At 42.8% G+C, this 19,964-nt stretch overlaps 2 protein-coding genes across 6 annotated transcripts; one reads left to right on the forward strand and one right to left on the reverse strand.

Moving 5' to 3' along the window:
* Window positions 1-142: 142 nt before the first annotated feature.
* dglucy (D-glutamate cyclase) lies at window positions 143-13,472 on the forward strand. 5 transcript variants are annotated; one of them, XM_071382342.1, is made up of 12 exons: window positions 143-641; window positions 1,351-1,464; window positions 2,649-2,802; window positions 3,598-3,796; window positions 4,037-4,187; window positions 4,283-4,405; window positions 4,518-4,988; window positions 5,092-5,191; window positions 5,277-5,425; window positions 5,567-5,686; window positions 7,145-7,305; window positions 9,758-13,472. In XM_071382342.1, the coding sequence occupies exons 2-12, from the start codon at window positions 1,359-1,361 to the stop codon at window positions 9,905-9,907; spliced, it is 1,884 nt and encodes a 627-aa protein (XP_071238443.1). In that variant the 5' UTR covers window positions 143-641; window positions 1,351-1,358; the 3' UTR covers window positions 9,908-13,472. The 5 variants fall into 5 exon arrangements, with proteins under 5 accessions (XP_071238443.1, XP_071238445.1, XP_071238440.1 ...); XM_071382339.1 differs by lacking the exon at window positions 143-641 and adding an exon at window positions 680-960; XM_071382344.1 differs by lacking the exons at window positions 143-641; window positions 5,567-5,686 and adding an exon at window positions 678-960.
* LOC139563567 (ovarian cancer G-protein coupled receptor 1) lies at window positions 12,168-19,828 on the reverse strand. Its single transcript, XM_071382348.1, has 2 exons — window positions 19,467-19,828; window positions 12,168-15,659 (listed from the first exon to the last, which is right to left on the reverse strand). The coding sequence occupies exon 2, from the start codon at window positions 15,548-15,550 to the stop codon at window positions 14,495-14,497; it is 1,056 nt and encodes a 351-aa protein (XP_071238449.1). The 5' UTR covers window positions 15,551-15,659; window positions 19,467-19,828; the 3' UTR covers window positions 12,168-14,494.
* Window positions 19,829-19,964: the final 136 nt, after the last annotated feature.

Genomic DNA, 19,964 nt, shown 5'->3' on the forward strand with positions numbered 1-19,964 from the left:
GTAATAAAGCCCTTTTGTGGGGAAAAGCTCATTCTGATTGGCCAGGCCTGGCTCCCCAGTGGGTGGGCCTATGCCCTTCCAGGCCCATCCATTACTGCGCCCCTTCCCAGTCATTTGAAATCCATAGATTAGGGCCTAATGAATTTATTACAATTGACTGATTTCCTTACATGAACTGTAACTCAGTAAAATCGTTGAAATTGTTGCATTTATATTTTTGTTTAGTATATCTTATGGATGATGGATGGAATGAGTTAAAAATGCACTATGCAGAAATCGCTCCGCCATTTCCTGGTTGCTAAAATTCTAATAGTTCGCCTAATTTCAGTTTATGTGGCAAAACAAGCAAGTAGTCATTGTAATATCTAAATATATTTTACATAACGAAAAAGAACGTATTTTTTGCCATTTGAAGCTGGTGCACAAAACTAAAAGTAAAAGACGCAATAACTAAACTTAAGAACGGGAAGCATATAAAAGACGCACATGGAACTGATCTACCGCTTGCTTTCAATGAAAATTACAGATCTATTACTCACTCTTCAGTTTCATTGTTATGGAATTGGGTCCACTGTGAGATTTCTGATCCAGTATTGCCTAGATTCTCGCGAGAAGAAAACCCAAACATGAAAACACCCAAGGTCAGTAGTCGTCACTATTTACCAGAGTCACAGCCATAAACCCCGCCTATTTCTACACTTTTTCTTCTTAAAATGTGATTTTAAACCTAACGACACTGCTAACCGTATGCCTTACCATAACCTTAAATTAATACCAAAATGTTTTGTTTTTAGGAATCTTTACGATTTTGACTTTGTGACTGTGCTATCTAGTGGAATCCAAGTGCACGGATTGAGCGGAAGTAACGTTATTGTCATTTGCAAGATTTTTTATTTTTTTTTCTTCCAAATTCGTTTATGGGAATATGCATTAGCTACTACTAAAAACATTCCTCCCCAGGTAGCATGCATTCAGAGCGGTTTATATCGGAAATAGTTTGCTTTGCGCTTTCCACTTCCTTTCATCATGCACAGTGAAACATCGACAAGAAGCTTATATATTTTCTTATCATGTGCTAGCTACTATTATTCGTAAACATAAGTTGTATGGTATGCATAGGTTATACATGTATCATGTTAAAGAGGACGCATGCGTATGCCTCCCACTTTGCACTTACATAATAAACTCAAACCTCTTTGTATAATTATTACAACACTTTTCAGCCAAATTTGAATAGCATTAGCTAGCCACTCGGATGTCACCGTTTTGAAATGATTGATTACCCCAAATAAAGTATTTTAGATGCATTTTGAATAGGCCTGTGTGCTTTTTGTCTACCTCTCATTTCAGGTTTGAGCATGTTTCAGGCGTGGCAAGGTATAAGATTACTCACCAACTCAATTCGACGGTATCCAGTGCAAAGACTAGTGTGTGTAAAGGCCACCACCACTAGAACGTGCTCAGGTAAAACATCCAAGTAACTCCACTTTCATCGAGTTTAATATGTTGATCACCAGAATCGATCAAATCCAATCAATGAGAAAACAGGCAATAGACATTTATCTTTTCAGCAAATGTCAGTTTTCTATTTTGAGGACCCAGGTCAATCATTAGTTTAGGAAGTTGATTCCATCACCTAGCTGTATGTGAATATGTAACCCATTACCTAATTCCAGCTACAGTAGTATCTCTTGCTTGCCAGACTTGGAAGTCTCACATTGACTCAGTATATAAATCTGTCTGGCCAGTGTCGCTACAGTAGCCTGATATCAAAACTCGTCCATTCTAAGGCTAAGCATTTGGAGGAGGCGTTTGGTCAATGAGATTAGCCTACATCTGACACCCATTGACAAATTAACCAATATAGCGCACCCTCTAGTAGACAGCAGTAGGGTGAGAGGCAACAGTAGCTGAGCCAGGTCAGTAGAGATGTCTAAGTGTCAGTCTGTTATGAGCTCTAGTGCACTAAGGGCTCTGATCCGTAAGAAAACCCATGGCATAGAGAACACTTCTGGACTTGCTGCAGGTAGGTACAACATATACAATGGCATAGAGAACACTTCTGTACTTGCTGCAGGTAGGTACAACATATACAGTGTGGAGAACAAGTATTTGATACACTGCCGATTTTGCAGGTTTTCCTACTTACAAAGCATGTAGAGGTCTAATTTTTATCATAGGTACACTTCAACTGTGAGAGACGGAATCTAAAACAAAAATCCAGAAAATCACATTGTATGATTTTTAAGTAATTAATTTGCATTGGCCATATATTGGCCATACCACACACCCTTGTGCCTTATTGCTTAAATATCACAATACTGCTTGAAAATCAACCAGCTGTATCGTCAGAGTGACGTTTACATTTAGGGCGTTCAGGATGGCAACAAAGGATAAGAAAGTAACATATTGTTCTATAGACCCACAGTGCAGTACATTTTGTGTGACTACTGTCAGTTAGAATCTTTGATGTAATGGTTAATTATTGAATGCAACCTCATGCACTGAACAAGCTCAAACATTTAACTTCCTCACTTTCTCTCCCCCAGTCTTTATAGAGAGGCACACATCTGAATCAAACAATGCAATACAATTCAGTGTACAATCTGACTCAATATTCCTTTTCATCATCAACGTCTGATTGACAGGCTACCAACAGGCTAATGTGGTGATCCTCCATAAGAGCCTAGCTGATGACTTCGAGGCATTCTGCCACGCCAACCCCAGCCCCCTGCCCCTGCTGTACAGGAGTCAGCCTGGGGAGTGGGGATGTCCACCTCTCGCTGCAGACGCAGACATCAGGTACTGACTGAAACACCCCTAACACAAAATCTGACAACCATTACAATACAAATGCAACAATATAACATGGACACTACATGATACAAACAAACACATCACACAATAAGCCTACAGAGACTGCACCATCTTGAATTGGTTATATTTAATGTTATTATGGGGGTATTCCTGAATCTAGGGAGGCATTCATGTGATGCTAACTCAAGAGAGTTGTGACTTTGATGGTCATTTTTATGTCTTGAAACAATCCCTTGACTAACCATGTGAGGTTATTTTATGTGCAGAGAAGATGTCTGTTCAGAATATAGCAGTTCAGGCCGGGCAAAGTCTACTCTGAGTCGCCGTGTAGATTTAACGCTTGAGGATAATCTCTGTCTTGTATTCATGTAATTATTTCCAGGACATGAGCCTGCGTTTATGGCACATTTTTTAACTGAGAAATGTACCCATTCATCTTCCCCCATTGTTTTCTAACCTTTCACACTGCAGTAAAGCTAGTGTTGTTGTCTGTGTGTGTAGAGACTTTCAATAAAAACAGGCTGCGCTGTGTGAATGTAGGCTCTAGTCCATGTTCTCAGGAAAGGGAACCGTACCAGAGTATTTTCCACTTCCTATTCACTAGACAATGAGATTTCTGTTTGATCAACAGTAAATAGCATTCAAACAGCCTCTCCAGTCTATTCCTAGCTCTTTTGCTGCGTCTGTCTGTCAAGGAACCAAAGTTGCTTTACAATGATAGAACAAAAACAAACAGTAGTACAATATCAAAAGCATTTCTATACGTCTACTTCTCCACAGAGTGGACTGTCCCCAGTACTGTGTGTTTAAGGACGGCCTGCTGGTATCCAGAGTGTCCAGCCTGATGTCCTACAGCGGTCAGCTCCAGGACATGGTCAGCTTCTACCTGGGCTGTAGCTTCAGCTTTGAGAGGACACTGCGGGAGGCTGGGGTCCCTGTCCGAAATGTGGAGCAGAACTGTAATGTCAGCATGTTCAGGGTGAGACTGGGAAGGAGGGTTTCTGCCAGGTAGACATCCGGAGCGACTCACTGTGCCAACAGAACAGAATATAGTGATTTTCCACCAAGAAGGACATTCTTTTTCACAGGCTCGTAATTACCATATTATTTCTGATTTGGAGACAAACATATGCATAGTTCAAGAGACAAGACTTACAATGTACACAATGAGTAAAGCACATAATTTAGGCCTGCATTTTAATACACTGTTCCTCTGCAGACATCTCTCCAGTGTAGAGGAGTGGGCCAGTTCCAGTGCCCTATGGTGGTGACTATGAGACCAGTACCTGAGGAGAAGCTGGACATTGTGGCCCAGATCACTCACCTGACCCCTCTGGCCCATGGAGGACCCATCCACATCGGGGACCCAGGTACACAACTGCAGATGGGTCCTTTGTTTGTAGAAAACCAAAAGGCCTCTTCTAGCAATTTACATCCTGTCTGACTCTGCACCATCTCATCACAGCTGTGCTGGGGATCCAGGACGTATCCAGGCCGGAGTATGGGGACCCGGTGGCCCTTTGCCCAGGAGATGTACCTGCGTTCTGGGCCTGTGGGGTCACTGGTGTGGAGGCTGTCCAGAGTTGCAGTGAGTGGCTGTCTGGTTGTAATATTTATTACTGCATAACTGGCTAACAAGACACATATGGTGTTGGTTTCCCATTGACAATGGACAATAAAGTCTTCTTCTTCCTCCTCAGAGCCCACACTGGCATTCACCCACTCTCCAGGCTGCATGTTCCTCACTGATCGAGAGGACTCATCCGTCTCTGCGTCCACATCCACCCCTGAGCCTGACCAATGCCCTCTGACTTTCTCCATCTCCCAGCAGCCTTTGCATTTCAGTGTGGCGTCTAAGGCTGTAGTCCAGAGCATACGAGACCTGGAGAAGATCATTGGCGAGGACCCAGGAGAGAGGGGTATCCGTGCATTGTTTGTCCAGGATGAGTTGCTGAGGTCTTGCCTGTCCCTCTCCCATTCCTCATCTGTGCTCATCACTACGGGGTTCCCCACCCACTACACACACAACCCCCCTGAGGAGACAGACGGGCCCCCCGGAGCCATCGCCATAGCAGCCACCCTCCAGGCCCTGCAGAAGGAGGTTGCTATAGTGACGGATCACCGTGCCCTGGAGATGAATCAGAGGATTATGGAAGATGCAGTGAAGAAAGGTACATGGTTTGGCGTATGTGTGCCCTAGCCCTGACTCTATACAGAATTCTGTCAGTTTAGCTCCATATGTTTGGCTGACCTCCAACCTGTTTGTGTTTCTAGGTGTGATAAAGACAGCCGTACCACTACTCAGTTACCAAGGCAACAGCCCAGACTCAGCACTGTACTTCCTGTGTCATAACGGAGACCATAAAAAGCCCAGGTGATGACCTCAGCTTTCAACACGCACATCTTTCACTCCATCCTATTCACGTGGGTCAATTTAGTATTTTGTCTGTTATGCTCAGGTTTGACCACTTGGTGGCAATAGAGCGCAGTGGCAGAGCGTCTGATGGGAACTACTACAATATGAGAGGAGTGAACATCAAACACCTGGTGGACCCTATAGATGATCTATTCACCACAGCCAGCACCATCCCTGGCATCAGCACCACAGGTTGGTACAGATACTATGGAGTTTGGTATTCAGGTAAGCTACTGAAAGGTCCACCTGCTGTGCACACAGATCTGTAGAACAATATGCATGTCTCAATACAGACTTAAGTGTGTGTGTGTGTGTGTGTGTGTGTATAAATAGGGATAGGAGATGGCGGGAACGAGCTGGGCATGGGCAAGGTGAAGGAGGCAGTGAGAGAACACATGCCCAATGGGAGCCTGATAGCCTGTGACGTGGCTGCTGATTTTGCCATCACTGCAGGTTGGGAATTAATGATGTATTCATTTGGACTTTATTTATTTACGTTTCAAATTGCCTTTAGCGACCATCCTTACAGGATTATTTACTATTTTATATTAAGGGCTGGGTATGTTACTTTCTAAATATAATTTGTTACTGATTAGATACCGCGTTTAGATTTACAATGAGCAGATTGGAGCTCATTCTCCAGTGCCCTCTGCAGGCCAAGGGATATAACTGCAGGCAGAAGGATGGTTGTCTCAGGTTTGATCAAGGGTTGTGTATTATGAACTGCATTCCATATAGTCAGGCTGTGTGCTACTGCAGGACAGTGTCACCACCACAGACATGCTCACTGAAACAGTCAGACACGCTCTCACCAACATCCTCTCACCATGAATCAGAGGTCAGAGCAGAAGTAGTTTCTTGCGTCAGCTGACCAGAGGAGAAGAGAAACTGTCCGGTTCACCTCAGAATACACACACACACACACTGAAACAGTCAGACACTCTCACCTCAACATCCTCTCACCATGAATCATCGGTCAGAGCAGAAGTAGTTTCTTGCTTCAGCTGACCAGAGAAGAAAAAGTGTCCGGCTCACCTCAGACAACACACACACAACAATAGATTATTCACACAGCATTCGCGAGTAAGATTTCCAATGAATACTTTACACACACAACACTTAAACTTGATAAAGTGGCCCAACTTATTATGTTGAGAAGTTTACACTTGCAGACAAGAGAGACAACCCACTGGGAAAAAACTGATTGAATCAACATTGTTTCAACATCCGTGCCAGCAGCATACCACCCTTCTGAAGCTAAGCAGGGTTGGTCCTGGTCAGTCCCTGGATGGGAGACCAGATGCTGCTGGAAGTGGTGTTGGAGGGTCGAAAAAAATTCCCAATGCCTCTGGGCAGTGATTGGGGACATTGCCCTGTGTAGGGTGCCGTCTTTAGGATGGGATGTTAAACGGGTGTCCTGACTCTCTGTGGTCACTAAAGATCCCATGGTACTTATTGTAAGAGTAGGGTTGTTAACCCCGGTGTCCTGGCTAAATTCCCAATCTGGCCTTCGTGGCCACCTAATCATCAATGTAACTATTCCATAGGTTGCTGCTGTAAATGAGAACGTGTTCTCAGTCAACTTACCTGGTAAAATAAGGGTTAAATAAATGTGATGTTGAATCAATGTGAAAAACTGATTGGATTTGTAGAAAGTCAACAACGTAAGGGCATTTAGTATTTTTTTTTCACCCAACTTTTAACGTTAATCCAATGACATGAAAAACTAGATGTTGAACTGACATCTGCGCCCAGTGTATAACCATTTGTGTTTATCTTTAAAAAATCTCATTAGATCATGAGACAGCATCATTAAGAGAGTGTATGAGGGAGACTGAGAAAAATTGAAGTTGTAAAACTGTTTTGAATCTCATCCTGTTCTTCGTCTCTACCCCTGTCTCTGGGATGTAGGAGTGTCTAACTGGGGAGGCTACGGCATGGCCTGTGCTCTGTACATCCTCAGTCTCTGTCCCATCCATCAGCGGTACCGCCACAAAGGCCTGGGCCAGCCTCACCCACCTACCCAGGACCAGCACCAGGCCTGGGCTGCTAGCCTGCCCTCTGTAGCCAAGGTACGGTAGTTCCTAGATCACACTGTATAACTTAAGAACAATACATTTGACAACGGTTGTGATACAACTGATAATGTTGAGTTTGTCTGCACAAAAATGTTTACACCACCGCTGTATCAAAAGCGTTTTATATCCGTTGAACTGGGCCAGGGATGTAGTCAAGGTAAGAATGTCCAGGCCCGGCTCTAGGCCAAACAAATTCTATGTCTATGTGTCTCTAGGTATATCTATGCTTCACTACATGCAGATCTTAGGCATGGGGTCAGAGCAGAGGCCATCCACTGTCACAGTGAGATCATTATAGTGAGGTGCAGACAGAGTCCCTAGAGAATAGGCCGGGCCGCCACATTCTGGACATTTTTGTATGCGTGGTGAACTCTCAGACCACTTCAGAACCCCAGCAAAGCCAATGTGTCATTAACATATACATCTGTATACATCTCACAACACTGGGCATCTGTTCCTAATCCTATTGAAAATAAGCAGTGTTTTAAATTAAAAGGTTGGCTTGCAAAAGTATATGCCCTATCTATAGCAAAATGTGGCAAGCTATGCTGGCCCCTATCCCGGCCTCCTCTCTTTACAGCTTGCCACATTTTGCTATAGATAGGGCATATACTTTTGCAAGCCAACCTTTTAATTTAAAACACTGCTTATTTTCAATAGGATTAGGAACAGATGCCCAGTGTTGTGAGATGTATACAGCACTTGACACAGATGTTTAACTCAACTAACTCACAACTAGCATTTAAGCCATCTCATAATATTCTTATTTTGACACCGCTCTAAAACGTCTTTACAGTATCTGTATTACAGTACTTGGGAAGCGTCGAAGTGATGGTTAAACAGTGCATGAGCAGGTTGCAGTGAGACGAGCACTGTAATTCAGACCCCTTGACTTTCTCCACATTTTGTTACGTTACGGTCTAATTCTAACATTAATTAAATAAAACATCTCATCAATCTACACACAATACCCAATAATGACAAAGTGAAAACAGGTTATTAGATTGGTTCTGCAAATGTATTAAAAATAAAAAACAGATACCTTATTTACATAAGTATTCAGACCCTTTCCTATAAGACTCTAAATTGAGCTCAGGTGCATCCTGTTTCCATTGATCATCCTTGAGCTGTTTCTACAAGTTGATTGGAGTCCATCTGTGGTAAATTCAATTGATTGGACATGTGGAAAGGCACACACCTGTCTATAAGGTCCAACAGTTGACAGTGCATGTCAGAGCAAAAACCAAGACGCGAGGTCAAAGGAATTGTCTGTAGAGCTCCGAGACAGGATTGTGTCGTGGCACAGATCAGGGGAAAGGTACCAAAATATTTCTGCAGCTTTGAAGGTCCACAAGAACACAGTGGTCTCCACCATTCTTAAATGGAAGAAGTTTGGAAACACCAAGACTCTTCCTAGAGCTAGCCGCCTGGCCAAACTGAGCAATCAGAGAAGGGCCTTGGTCAGGAAGGTGACCAAGAATCCAATGGTTACTCTGACAGAGCTCAACTGTGTAGTTGGGAGAACCTTACAGAAGGACAAACATCTCTGCAACACTCCACCAATCAGGCCTTTATGGTAGAGTGGCCAGACTGAAGCCACTCCTCCAGTAAAAGGCACATGACAGCCCGCTTGGAGTTTGCCAAATGGCACCTAAAGGACTCTCAGACCATGAGAAACAATATTCTCTGGTCTGATGAAACCAAGATTGAACTCCTTGGCCTGAATCTCAAGCGTCACATCTGGAGGAAACCAGGAACCACTCATCAATTGGTCAATACTATCCCTACGGTGAAGCGTGTGGTGGCAGCATCATGCTGTGGGAATGTTTTTCAGTGGCAGGGACTGGGAGACTAGTAAGGATCAAGGGAAAGATTAACAGAGCAAAGTACAGAGAGATCCTTGATGAGATCTTGCTCTCAGGACCTCAGACTGGGGCAAAGGTTCACCTTACAACAGGACAACGACCCTAAGTACACAGCCAAGACAAAGCAGGAATGGCTTCGGGACAAGTCTCTGAATGTCCTTGAGTGGCCCAGCCAGAGACCGGACTTGAACCCGATCAAACATCTCTGGAGAGACCTGAAAATACCTGTGCAGTGACATTCCCCATCCAACCTGACAGAGCTTGAGAGGATCTGCAGAGAAGAATGGGAGAAACTCTCCAAATACAGGTGTACCAAGCTTGTAGTGTCATACCCAAGAATACTCAAGGCTGTAATCGCTGCCAAAAGGTGCTTCAACAAAGTACTGAGTAAAGGGTCTGAATACTTATGTAAATGTTTTATCAGTTTATTTTAAATACATTTGCAAAAATGTCTAAAACCTGTTTTTGCCTTGTCATTATGGGGTATTTGTGTGTAGATTTTTTAAATTTAACCTTTATTTAACTAGGCAAGTCTGCTATATTTAAACCTGTGTCATCGGTCTCTGTTTGCCATGCCACAGGAGGAGGAGATGCTGTCCATCCTGGTGCAACATGGTGTCCGCAGCGGAAAGACAGGAACCTTGGGCATGGAGGTGGACGGCCTGTCCTTTCACCCCACACACTCTGACCTCATCATAAAGCTCAGGGACCGCACCTCACAGAGAAAGTGAAACTACACCTTACAAACTACCACCTATGCAAAGTAGTGAACACACCACCAACCCACGCAGAGAAGTGAAAATACCATTGCTGTCAAAATGCCGTTGCTGTCATTCGCATCCCCTCCTCCGTATCCACCACACCACCCCCAACGATTGGGGATGGTCCTTGGTCTGTGACCAGGTGGAAGCCCCACCCGAGCCAAAAGCTACTACACTGCAAAAAACTACACTATCTCACATCATTAATCATCTGATTGCATGGAACCTGAACACGATATTACAGTACATGGCAGTCTTCCTAAAGGCTTGAGTTTGATGCTGTCATGTTTGGATCAAACTGAGTGTGGAGTTGGAGTTGTCTGCAGCTGTGCATTTGATTGCTCCCGAACGTTTATTACGAACTTCATAAATTAAAAACCTTTGTCCTTTTGTAGCTCAGTTGGTAGAGCATGGCGCTTGTACTGCCAGGGTAGGGGGTTCGATTCCCGGGCCCACCCATACATAAAATGTTTCATGCATGACTAAGTTGCTTTGGATATATTATGTTACTATAATATTACAAGCTAAAGCCTGATATCAGACAACGCCATAAACCAAGTTGGTTTTTATAGCTTTGTGATCTTAATTCTATTGTAAACAAGGCACTAGATTAGAACTATATACAACTGTTTTTAGTTTGATATAGAGTATCACAATTCCCAATCTCTCAAATATCTTATGTTGAAAAGTATTCTTTTTTTGTTAGTAAAATCATCTTGTGTTGATTAGTAGGACCAAATTAATATAACCAAATAGAGAATCAGTCACGCACGCACAGTTCCGAAGGAAGACTGCTCTCAGGGACAGTTGACTGCCTTTGTGGCACACTTCCAACTGTGCTATGCTACTAACACTTCGTCTCCAGCTAAAAGTCAGAGGGGTCTGTGTGTTTTACTCACCAGAAATACTGGCTTGGTAACTTTTTGTCTTCCTTAGCTATGAGTCGGTGAGCAAAACACTTGCTAAGAGCAGAGTACCACTGAAACCTGTCCTAAAAACTCTCTGTAATTCTTCAGAGATATTGTTTAAAGTTACTCAACACACTGTCTCACTAATATTAATGGTGTTAATGACATTTGTATTCAAAATCATAATCACTTGTGATTATTTATTTTAATACACTACATAAACTGTTAAATCATGTAATAATAATTTGGAAAGTAATCAAAGTGCTGTTATCTGATTAGAACCAGAGCTCCACTGAAACATGATTTCATCTACTGTCAGTGCCAGTGTGTGCCATGTTAGGGGCCACCCTCCCTAAATATCCCACCTTCTCCCTTACTTCCTCCCTCCGCAGCCAAGGTCACTCACAGATCTGTCTAAAACAACCTTTCACACACATCTTACCGTCAACACTGTCTGACAAACACATGGTATGGTTTCAGGCAACCTCGCAAAGACTGAAGACATATTGAATTCTCCAGCCAAATAATTCAATCCAACATTATGCTCCTACTCTTGTTTCTAGTCCTTATGTCACACAGTTTGTTTATCTATGGTTTTCTTATCTAACATGGTTATGATAGAAAGCAATGATATTTGGTTTGACCTTTCCAAATGAAGCCCTTTCCTTCTAGGTTCAGCCAAAGTAAAGTTAGTGTCGTCCAAGGAGGCTTCTGTTGCTAGGTTAATAAACAAACCAATGCTTTTTCTTCGCTAGCGACTGGTTACACCTGAGAATGTTTAGCATTACTCGATGATCGAATTAATGAGTTGCTTACTTGATAAAATAAATGTTAAAATGCAGAACTGAACAATCTCAGCCCAACAAAAACAGGACGCTGACAATTAGTGTCAATTCAACTCTAGTCCCACTGAGCTGTGTGTGTACGCACGGATCTGCTTCAAGTGTGTTTGGAGTTTAATGCATTAGTTGTGTTTGAGTGTGTAGTTCTATTTTGAATCAAATTCCAACTGCCAAGGCAAAGTTAACTAACTGGTTGTTTCTGGGACGACTTCTTCACAGGTGAGAGAGATAGAGATAGTTGACGTGATAGAGGAATGGCTTTAGTTGCATCTGCCTCAAACTCCTACAAGGTGGCAAAAGTGTGAAAAATGAGAACATACAAGACAATTTGTTTCATGCCTAAGACATATCAGATGAGCAATCTGAATAAGATGCAAATGAATGCATCAAATCTTGGAGAAACAAATACAGGAAAGCCCACTCTTCCAGAGAGCACAATCCCAGTGGAAGACACCTTAACTCTACAGAAGAATCCTGACACATTATGGCAGCATTTTAATATTGATGTTGTAAATATGAGAGATGTGCTGAGAAAATGTCCAATGAGACCAAATGAAAAGAAAAACAGCAAGGGTTCATAACTTCAGCAGAAGTAGAATAAAAGTCATGTAACAGCAACTATCCTACGCAACAAGAATGCATTTCCTGCATCACTGAATACAGTGTGTCACTGCTAACGTCAAGCAAGACCACATGGTCTCAAAGCAAATCTTTCAAATAACAAGAATTCAACAAGAGAAGAGAACATTAAACCCATGAAAAGATATATCTACAAAAATAGACTTTGAACATTACTCTACAGATATGTGTTCTTATTGTGTGGTTAAAGTGACATGCATACATATGCACATACAATATTTGAACAAATATTACATTTGATACCATTAGAGACCCTGGGCTGATAGCGACGTATGATGAGTCAACACTATTGTTACACAGTCTCCTACTGTATGAAGTTATTCACCCATGATTTATTATCTCTGTATGTTTGCCTTACATGTTCCAATTCATCCTTAGAACAACCAGTCTATCCTTAGGTGATTTACAACTGCCTCATTCACCATTGAAAAGCCTCTTTTCCTATGTCCTTCTGCTTTGGGAAGATCTGGTACTTAAAAAAGTAAAAATACCAATGTAAGGAGGGGAAACATGCAGCAGAAAATCTGTGCAGAGTGTGAAAGGTGAGAGGTCAGCTGTGCTGGTCCTCATGTGGGGTACTACTGAGCCTGACGCCGCTGGAATAATCCACTTAAAATCTATCTTTTGGTATTTGTTTAATTGGTCCTCTGTTGATAGAGTCACCAAATGTTATGCATGCCAGAAATCAAGTTTTCAAGATATTGAACTTTTAAATTATGCATAACTTGTCATATCGGCTGTATTTCTGCCTGCTTGAACGGCAATAGTTCAGATACACATTAAAACATGAAATGACCCGGGAATCAATAGAACATCACTCAGAGATGCACAAAAACAACATAACATTCAAAATTAATGAATTTCTGTTAAGGCTCTAAACCTGTGTATGTATGCATTTATGTGAGCTCCAAAAGTATTGGGACAGTGACATATTTGTTGTTGTTTTGGCTCTGTACTCCAGGACTTTGGATTTGAAAGGATACAATGACTATGAAGGTTAAAAAGCAGACTGTCAGCTTTAATTTGAGGGCATTTTCATCCATCCTTTTCAGGTGAACTGTTTAGGAATTACAGCCCTTTTGTACATAGTAGCTGCATTTCAGAGGACAAATCCACTAATATCTGTAATAAAGTATTAAAAAGTGATGTATTTGGTCCAATATTCCTAGCACATCTTTACTACGTTAAGATTGTAACTGTATAAACTTGTTGGATGCATTTGCTGTTTGTTTTGAATGTGTTTCAGATTATTTTGTGCCCAATAGAAATTAATGGTAAATAATGTGTCCTTTTGGAGTCACTTTTATTGTAAATAAGAATAGTATAGGTTTCTTAACACTTAACATTAATGTGGATGCAACCATGATTACAGATAAACCTGAATGAATCATGAATAATGATTAGAGAGAAAGTTAGAGGCATAAATATACCCCCACGACATGCTAACCTCTCACCATTACAATAACTGGGGAGGTTAGCATTTTTGGTGGGGTATGACTTAAAATCCGAAGTGCTGAATTACAGAACCAAAACAACAGAAATTGTCACTGCCCCAATACTTTTGGAGCTCACTGTTTGTATGTATTTTTGTTTATGCTCTACACACTGTCATTTATGAATCTGAGCTAAGTTGAGGAATCCTTTACATACCCCTGAAATGGGAGCGATTCACAGATATTGAGCAGCAAGAATCTAACCCAAAAATCCTAGAGGACCTACGATAGAGATAAATTAGGTCACGTGTTGATATGTCTGATCTGTGCTGATAGGTATGAAGTCAGTCACTCCTGAAATCACCGTCTGGGATTTAAAAACCTGAGAATTAATATTAAATAATGTGATGAGAGATAGAAACAAAATGTTACAGGAAGAAATTTGCTAGCCTATATAGAGTTAGTTTTGAACTCAAAACTATCTCAAAAGAAAGGGTGGTAAAATTAAAAACAAAAAACAATACCTTAAAACACTGTTGTAGCACTGCTATAACACTTATCTCATCGCAGAATGACAATCATCACAATCTCATTGCAGAATGTTCCATGTCACTGTCAGTATTTTTCCCACCATCCCTCTTACCCAAATCTGGTTCCAGCTCCTAGACTACTATTCAAGCATCTTTAGGTCCTTCCAAAGAACTTTATAAAACCCATGTATTATTTATATTACTGCTAGATCGTCTGGTTCTGTGTCAGCGGTGTGACGGTTGTTGTCCCATTCTCGTTGGAGTCTGTCCCCGTGGTGGTGGCGGTAACAGGGCTGTGCTGTCCCCTGTGGCAGCTGCAGCAGAGGGCCTGGGTACAGGCCTCCTGGGCCTGCTGGATCCCCTGCTGGGCGCTCTCACTGACGAAGCAGTACAGCGCCGGGTCGGCCACACAGTTGAAGCTGGTGAGCAGCAGGGAGAAGTGATAGTAGTTGAAGATACTGATGATGAAGGGGCAGTCCCTCTCAAAGACTGTACGCAGCAGCAGGAACACGTGATACGGAGAGAAACATACGAGGAAGATGACAATGGTGCTGGTCACCAGGTGCTTGATACGGGTCTTCTGGGCGCTCTGAGTGCCAGTGCTCTTCCTGACTGCCCGCAGGACTCTGAAATACGACACGGACAGGATGCCCAGGGGGAACAGGAAGCCAACGGAGAAACGGTAGTAGTTAATTGGGTACTCCCACGGTTGCATGGGGTAGTGCTCAAAGCAAATCGATTGGTTGGTGCGGTCAGTGCTTAGTTCCTTGTGTCTGAAAAAGACCACGCCCACGGCAATCTCTTTCAGCCAGATGAACGCGCTGGCCAATGTAGCTGCCCGCATGCTCCGGAATGCTGTGAAGTGGAACGGGTACACCACAGCCAGGTAACGGTCTATAGAGATACAACATAAGAAACCTATACTAATATAGATGTTTTCATAGAGCAGGAAGCCACACAGTTGGCACAGCCACTCCGTTTGGCTCCAGTCATCTCCCTGGAAGATGTACTGCAGCCAGAGAGGCAACGAGGCCAGGTAGAGGAGGTCCGACATGGTCAGGTTGAGCAGGTAGACCCCCAGCTCGTTCTTGGCTCTCAGCTGCAGCCAGGCGTGGTAGAGGGAGAAGGCGTTGGTGGGCACGCCGATCAGAAGGACCAGGATGTAGGCTCCAGAGAACAGGTATTGGTGGATCTCATGGCTGATGGTGCAGTTAATGTAGTCCGACTCAACCTTAAACATGTTCATCGTCATGCCAGACATGGCCCAAATGCCATGTTCCTTTCTGTTAGTAGTAGCACCCACACACTACCAGGCTGTGAGACCCATGGTTAGGTTGACTCAACACAAAGGCCATATCTCCAACTCAGCTCTGGAAGAGAAAAAAACCCAACAAGTCAATGTCCTGAAATGAAAATACATACAATGAGAGTAATCTGATAGTCCATGTCTAAATATATCATTCTAAGAACAATGCTTCACCAGCAGACTGTGACAATCTTAACTCAACTGGAATTAGCAATGGCCACTCACATCTTGAAATAACATACCAGTATGTTACAGTTGCAACTATTGGCAAGTTTTACTCATAAGCGTCATCTTTGCTTATTATAAAAGTGTGCAAAAAAACATTGGCAGTACACACATACTACTCTCACTGCAGTATTCAGACAGGAAATCTATTGTAATCTGTGAGGTGTTTGGAATCAGGGTGAAGTTACTACTTCATGTGCATCAAATGGCATACCGCCCCAACAGATCCACAGATGACCCAATCTCTACTGCACTCCACACTGCCCTTTCCCACCTGGACAAAAGGAACACCTATGTGAGAATGCCCACGAAGCTCATCACTAAGCTAAGGACCCTGGGACTAAACACCTCCCTCTGCAACTGAATCCTGGACTTCCTGACGGGCCGCCCCTAGGTGGTAAGGGTTGGCAACAACACGTCTGCCATGCTGATCCTCAACAATAGGGCCCCTCGGGTGTGTACTTAGTCCCCTCCTGTACTCCCTGTTCACCCATGACTGCGTGGCCAAACACGACCCCAACACCATCATTAAGTTTGCTGACGACACAACAGTGGTAGGCCTGATCACCGACAACGATGAGACGGCCTATAGGGAGGAGGTCAGAGAACTGGCAGTATTGTGCCAGGACAACAACCTCTCCCTCAATGTGAGCAAGACTAAGAAGCTGATCGCAGACTACAGGTAAAGGCAGGCCGAACAGGCCCCCATGAACATCAACGGGGCTGTAGTGGAGCGGGTTGAGAGTTTCAAGTTCCTTGGTGTCCACATCACCAACTATCTATCATGGTCCAAACCCACCAAGACAGTCGTGAAGAGGGCACGACAAAACCTTTTCCCCCTCAGGAGACTGAAAAGATTTGTCATTGGTCCCCAGATCTTCAAAAAGTTCTACAGCTGCACCATCGAGAGCATCCTGACCGGTTGCATCGCCGCCTGCTATGGCAACTGCTCTGTATCTGACTAAGGCGCTACAGAGGGTAGTGTGTACGGCTCAGTACATCACTCGGGCCAAGCTTCCTGACATCCAGGACCTATATAATAGGCAATGTCAGAGGAAAGCCCATAAAATTGTCAGAGACTGCAGTCACCCAAGTCATAGACTGTTTTCTCTGCTACCGCATGGCAAGCAGTACCGGAGCGCCAAGTCTAGGACCAAAAGGCTCCTGAACAGCTTCTACCCCCAAGCCATAAGACTGCTGAACAATTAATAAAATGGCCCACAAACAATTACATTGACACCCCCCCCCCCTTTGTTTTGTACACTGCTGCTTCTCGCTGTTTATTATCTATGCATTGTCACTTCACCCCTACCTACATGTACAAAATACCTCTAACCTGTACCCCCGCACACTGACTCGGTACCGGTACCCCCTGTATATTGCCTCGTTATTGTTATGTTATTGTGTTACTTTAGTTTATTTGGTAAATATTTTCTTAACTCTACTTGAACTGCACTGTTGGTTAAGGGCTTGTAAGTAAGCATTTCACTGTAAGGTCTACACTTGTTGTATTCGACGCATGTGACAAATAAAGTTTGATTTGATCACCATAGCTTCTCCATTTCTGCTGTGTGTGTGTTTTGTGTTCCCCCACAACTCCAGACCAATTAGAGTGATTTTCCTGTGCTCCTGTGAGGGACATCAGGAGGACTGAGGAGATCAGGGAACAGTCCGACAGTACGGACATTGCAATTTATTGCCCTGACCACATCTGCAGTCCTCATGCCTCCTTGCAGCATGCCTAAGGCACGTTCACACAGATGAGTAGGGACCCTGGGCATCTTTCTTTTGGTGTTTTTCAGAGTCAGTAGAAAGGCCTCTTTAGTGTCCTAAGTTTTCATAACTGTGACCTTAATTGCCTACCGTCTGTAAGCTGTTAGTGTCTTAATGACTGTTCCACAGGTGCATGTTCATTAATTGTTTATGGTTCATTAAACAAGCATGGGAAACAGTGTTTAAACACTTTACAATGAAGATCTTTGAAGTTATTTGGATTTTTACGAATTATCTTTGAAAGACAGGGTCCTGAAAAAGGGACGTTTATTTTTTGCTGAGTTTAAACGTAATGAGGACATTAAGGGGTCAGTGCTTATGGTATAGCTGACCCTGCTCATGTATTATTCATTGAGGATACTAGACAATCTAACGGAGTTGACCAAATTTTGGAATCACAGTTTTGAAATAAATATTATTTGAATTCAGATAGGGCTATTGCAAGAAACTACATTATATCCTTTTTCAGTTAATATCCATTTGGAGAGTTTGAAAATTGGGATCCTTTGCTCCGGACAATGTCATTTCCAGTCATAGAGCCGACATGGAATTTAATAAGTATTTAGAAAATTCCCAGAACAAATATTTTTCCTTATAACATGTTGGTAAATGTACATTTTAAGCTCAAATAATGCAACAAAATCTATAATAAGGTTTCCCTGCCGGACAAGGAGTGTCCTGACTTTCAAGAACCACCAAGATGCATATCCTAACTTTCTCCACCAGTGCCGGTGTTGTGCCGAAAAGCTCCCCACTTCCAGAATTCTCCCCCCCCTTCGCGTGAACGCGCACACACTCAGTTCTTCATTGCTGCAACTTGCTTGAAGGGGGGACTCATGCGAAGGGGGGGGGGGGGGGGTATTCTGGCAGGGGGGAGCTTTTCGGCACAATATTGACTGCAGACCACAAACATTACAGCACAATTAGCAGCAATCAGACCTTGGAGGTAATGTCTAACTGAAGGCACTCCTGTGCTGCGAGTCAGCAATGAGTATAGAGATCCAATTCATGTCGGTTTAATTTCAGCAGTATCTAATCGGCTTTCCAAAGAGCCACTTGCTTGAGGCAAGTGTGTGTGTGTGTGAGTGACTAAATCCGAACCAGTTCATAGCTCAATGCCAGTCAACCTATTCAGTCATAGACCAATCATTCATAGACCAATACACCGGAGACTGGCTCCCTGAGGGCATTACTTGGCCCACTAAGAAAAACTCCAAGTGACTGGGGGTCCACAAAAAGAATGCATTGGCACATTGACTTAGTTTGACTTCCTACTTCTTGTCCTAAACGCCCATAGAATAATTATTCCACCATACTCACTTGCAGAGGTATTGGACAATGACTGCTTGGACAGTGTAATATTTTAAAAGCTGGAAAAAATGTATATACCCACTTAAAAATATAGACAACTCTTTCCAAACCTTGCACCTGTTATCGCATTGGTCTCCAAGCTGAAATCTGTCCACAATATATATACTCTGGCTAAATACTGTCCACAACACAGCATTTTGTTTTTTTCTCAGTATAGCCTACATGATGTTTAATAAGATAGTTGCATTAGAAGAAGCTAAAATTGCATACATACATGTATTCTATAATATACACAATTTAGGCTACTTCCCTCAGACAACAAACACTGGAAAGCTTATTGTACAATTGCAATAGCACAGCATTTAGGAATTATTTGCAAAAATTGTCATTTCAAACAATTCGTTTTTAAAACCAATTAGAGCTACCAAGGCTTAGCCTATAAAAAAAATACATAGAATGAGTCTTTGGGGCAATGGACTAGGTTTAGAATATACAGTTGACTAAATAAAGCACGTGTTGCATTATTATAAAGATAGGATAAATAAAATAAAAATATGTTTACCTTATCTGCCCCCCTTGTAATAGGCTGCGCGCGCGCTGTCTGATGGTGAGAGGCCATAGGTTTCTCCGTAGCAACTCGGTCAGTGCTCTGAAGAAAGAATCGCATTTTTTTTTACTAATCCGAAAGTAACCCTGCTATACCACACAAGAGTGCCACTGATGAACGTCAGAGGCAGGCGGTCCCAAGGTGTTTCCCTTAGCGCCACAGAACATTTCCCCGAGAAATGTGTGTGAGGTGAGAAAAATATATATCAAAACCACACTTTCATGATAAGAATGATCGTTGCGCCAGTGCAGGACATCTTGAACTACATCTATCATCATGTGAGTGAATTCCCTGTCCTCGTCCTTCCAGTAAACTACACTCCTACTGTGTGTCTATTCATGCTGGGACTGACACTCTAATAATATTTTATCAGTTGCATGGTGTGGGTAAAACCATCACATATTACCCTGACTATTGTCACACAGTAACATAAATCGGCCTACAAAGACAGGC

The sequence above is a fragment of the Salvelinus alpinus genome, chromosome 34 (genome assembly GCF_045679555.1).
Source record: "Salvelinus alpinus chromosome 34, SLU_Salpinus.1, whole genome shotgun sequence".
NCBI lineage: Eukaryota > Metazoa > Chordata > Actinopteri > Salmoniformes > Salmonidae > Salvelinus > Salvelinus alpinus.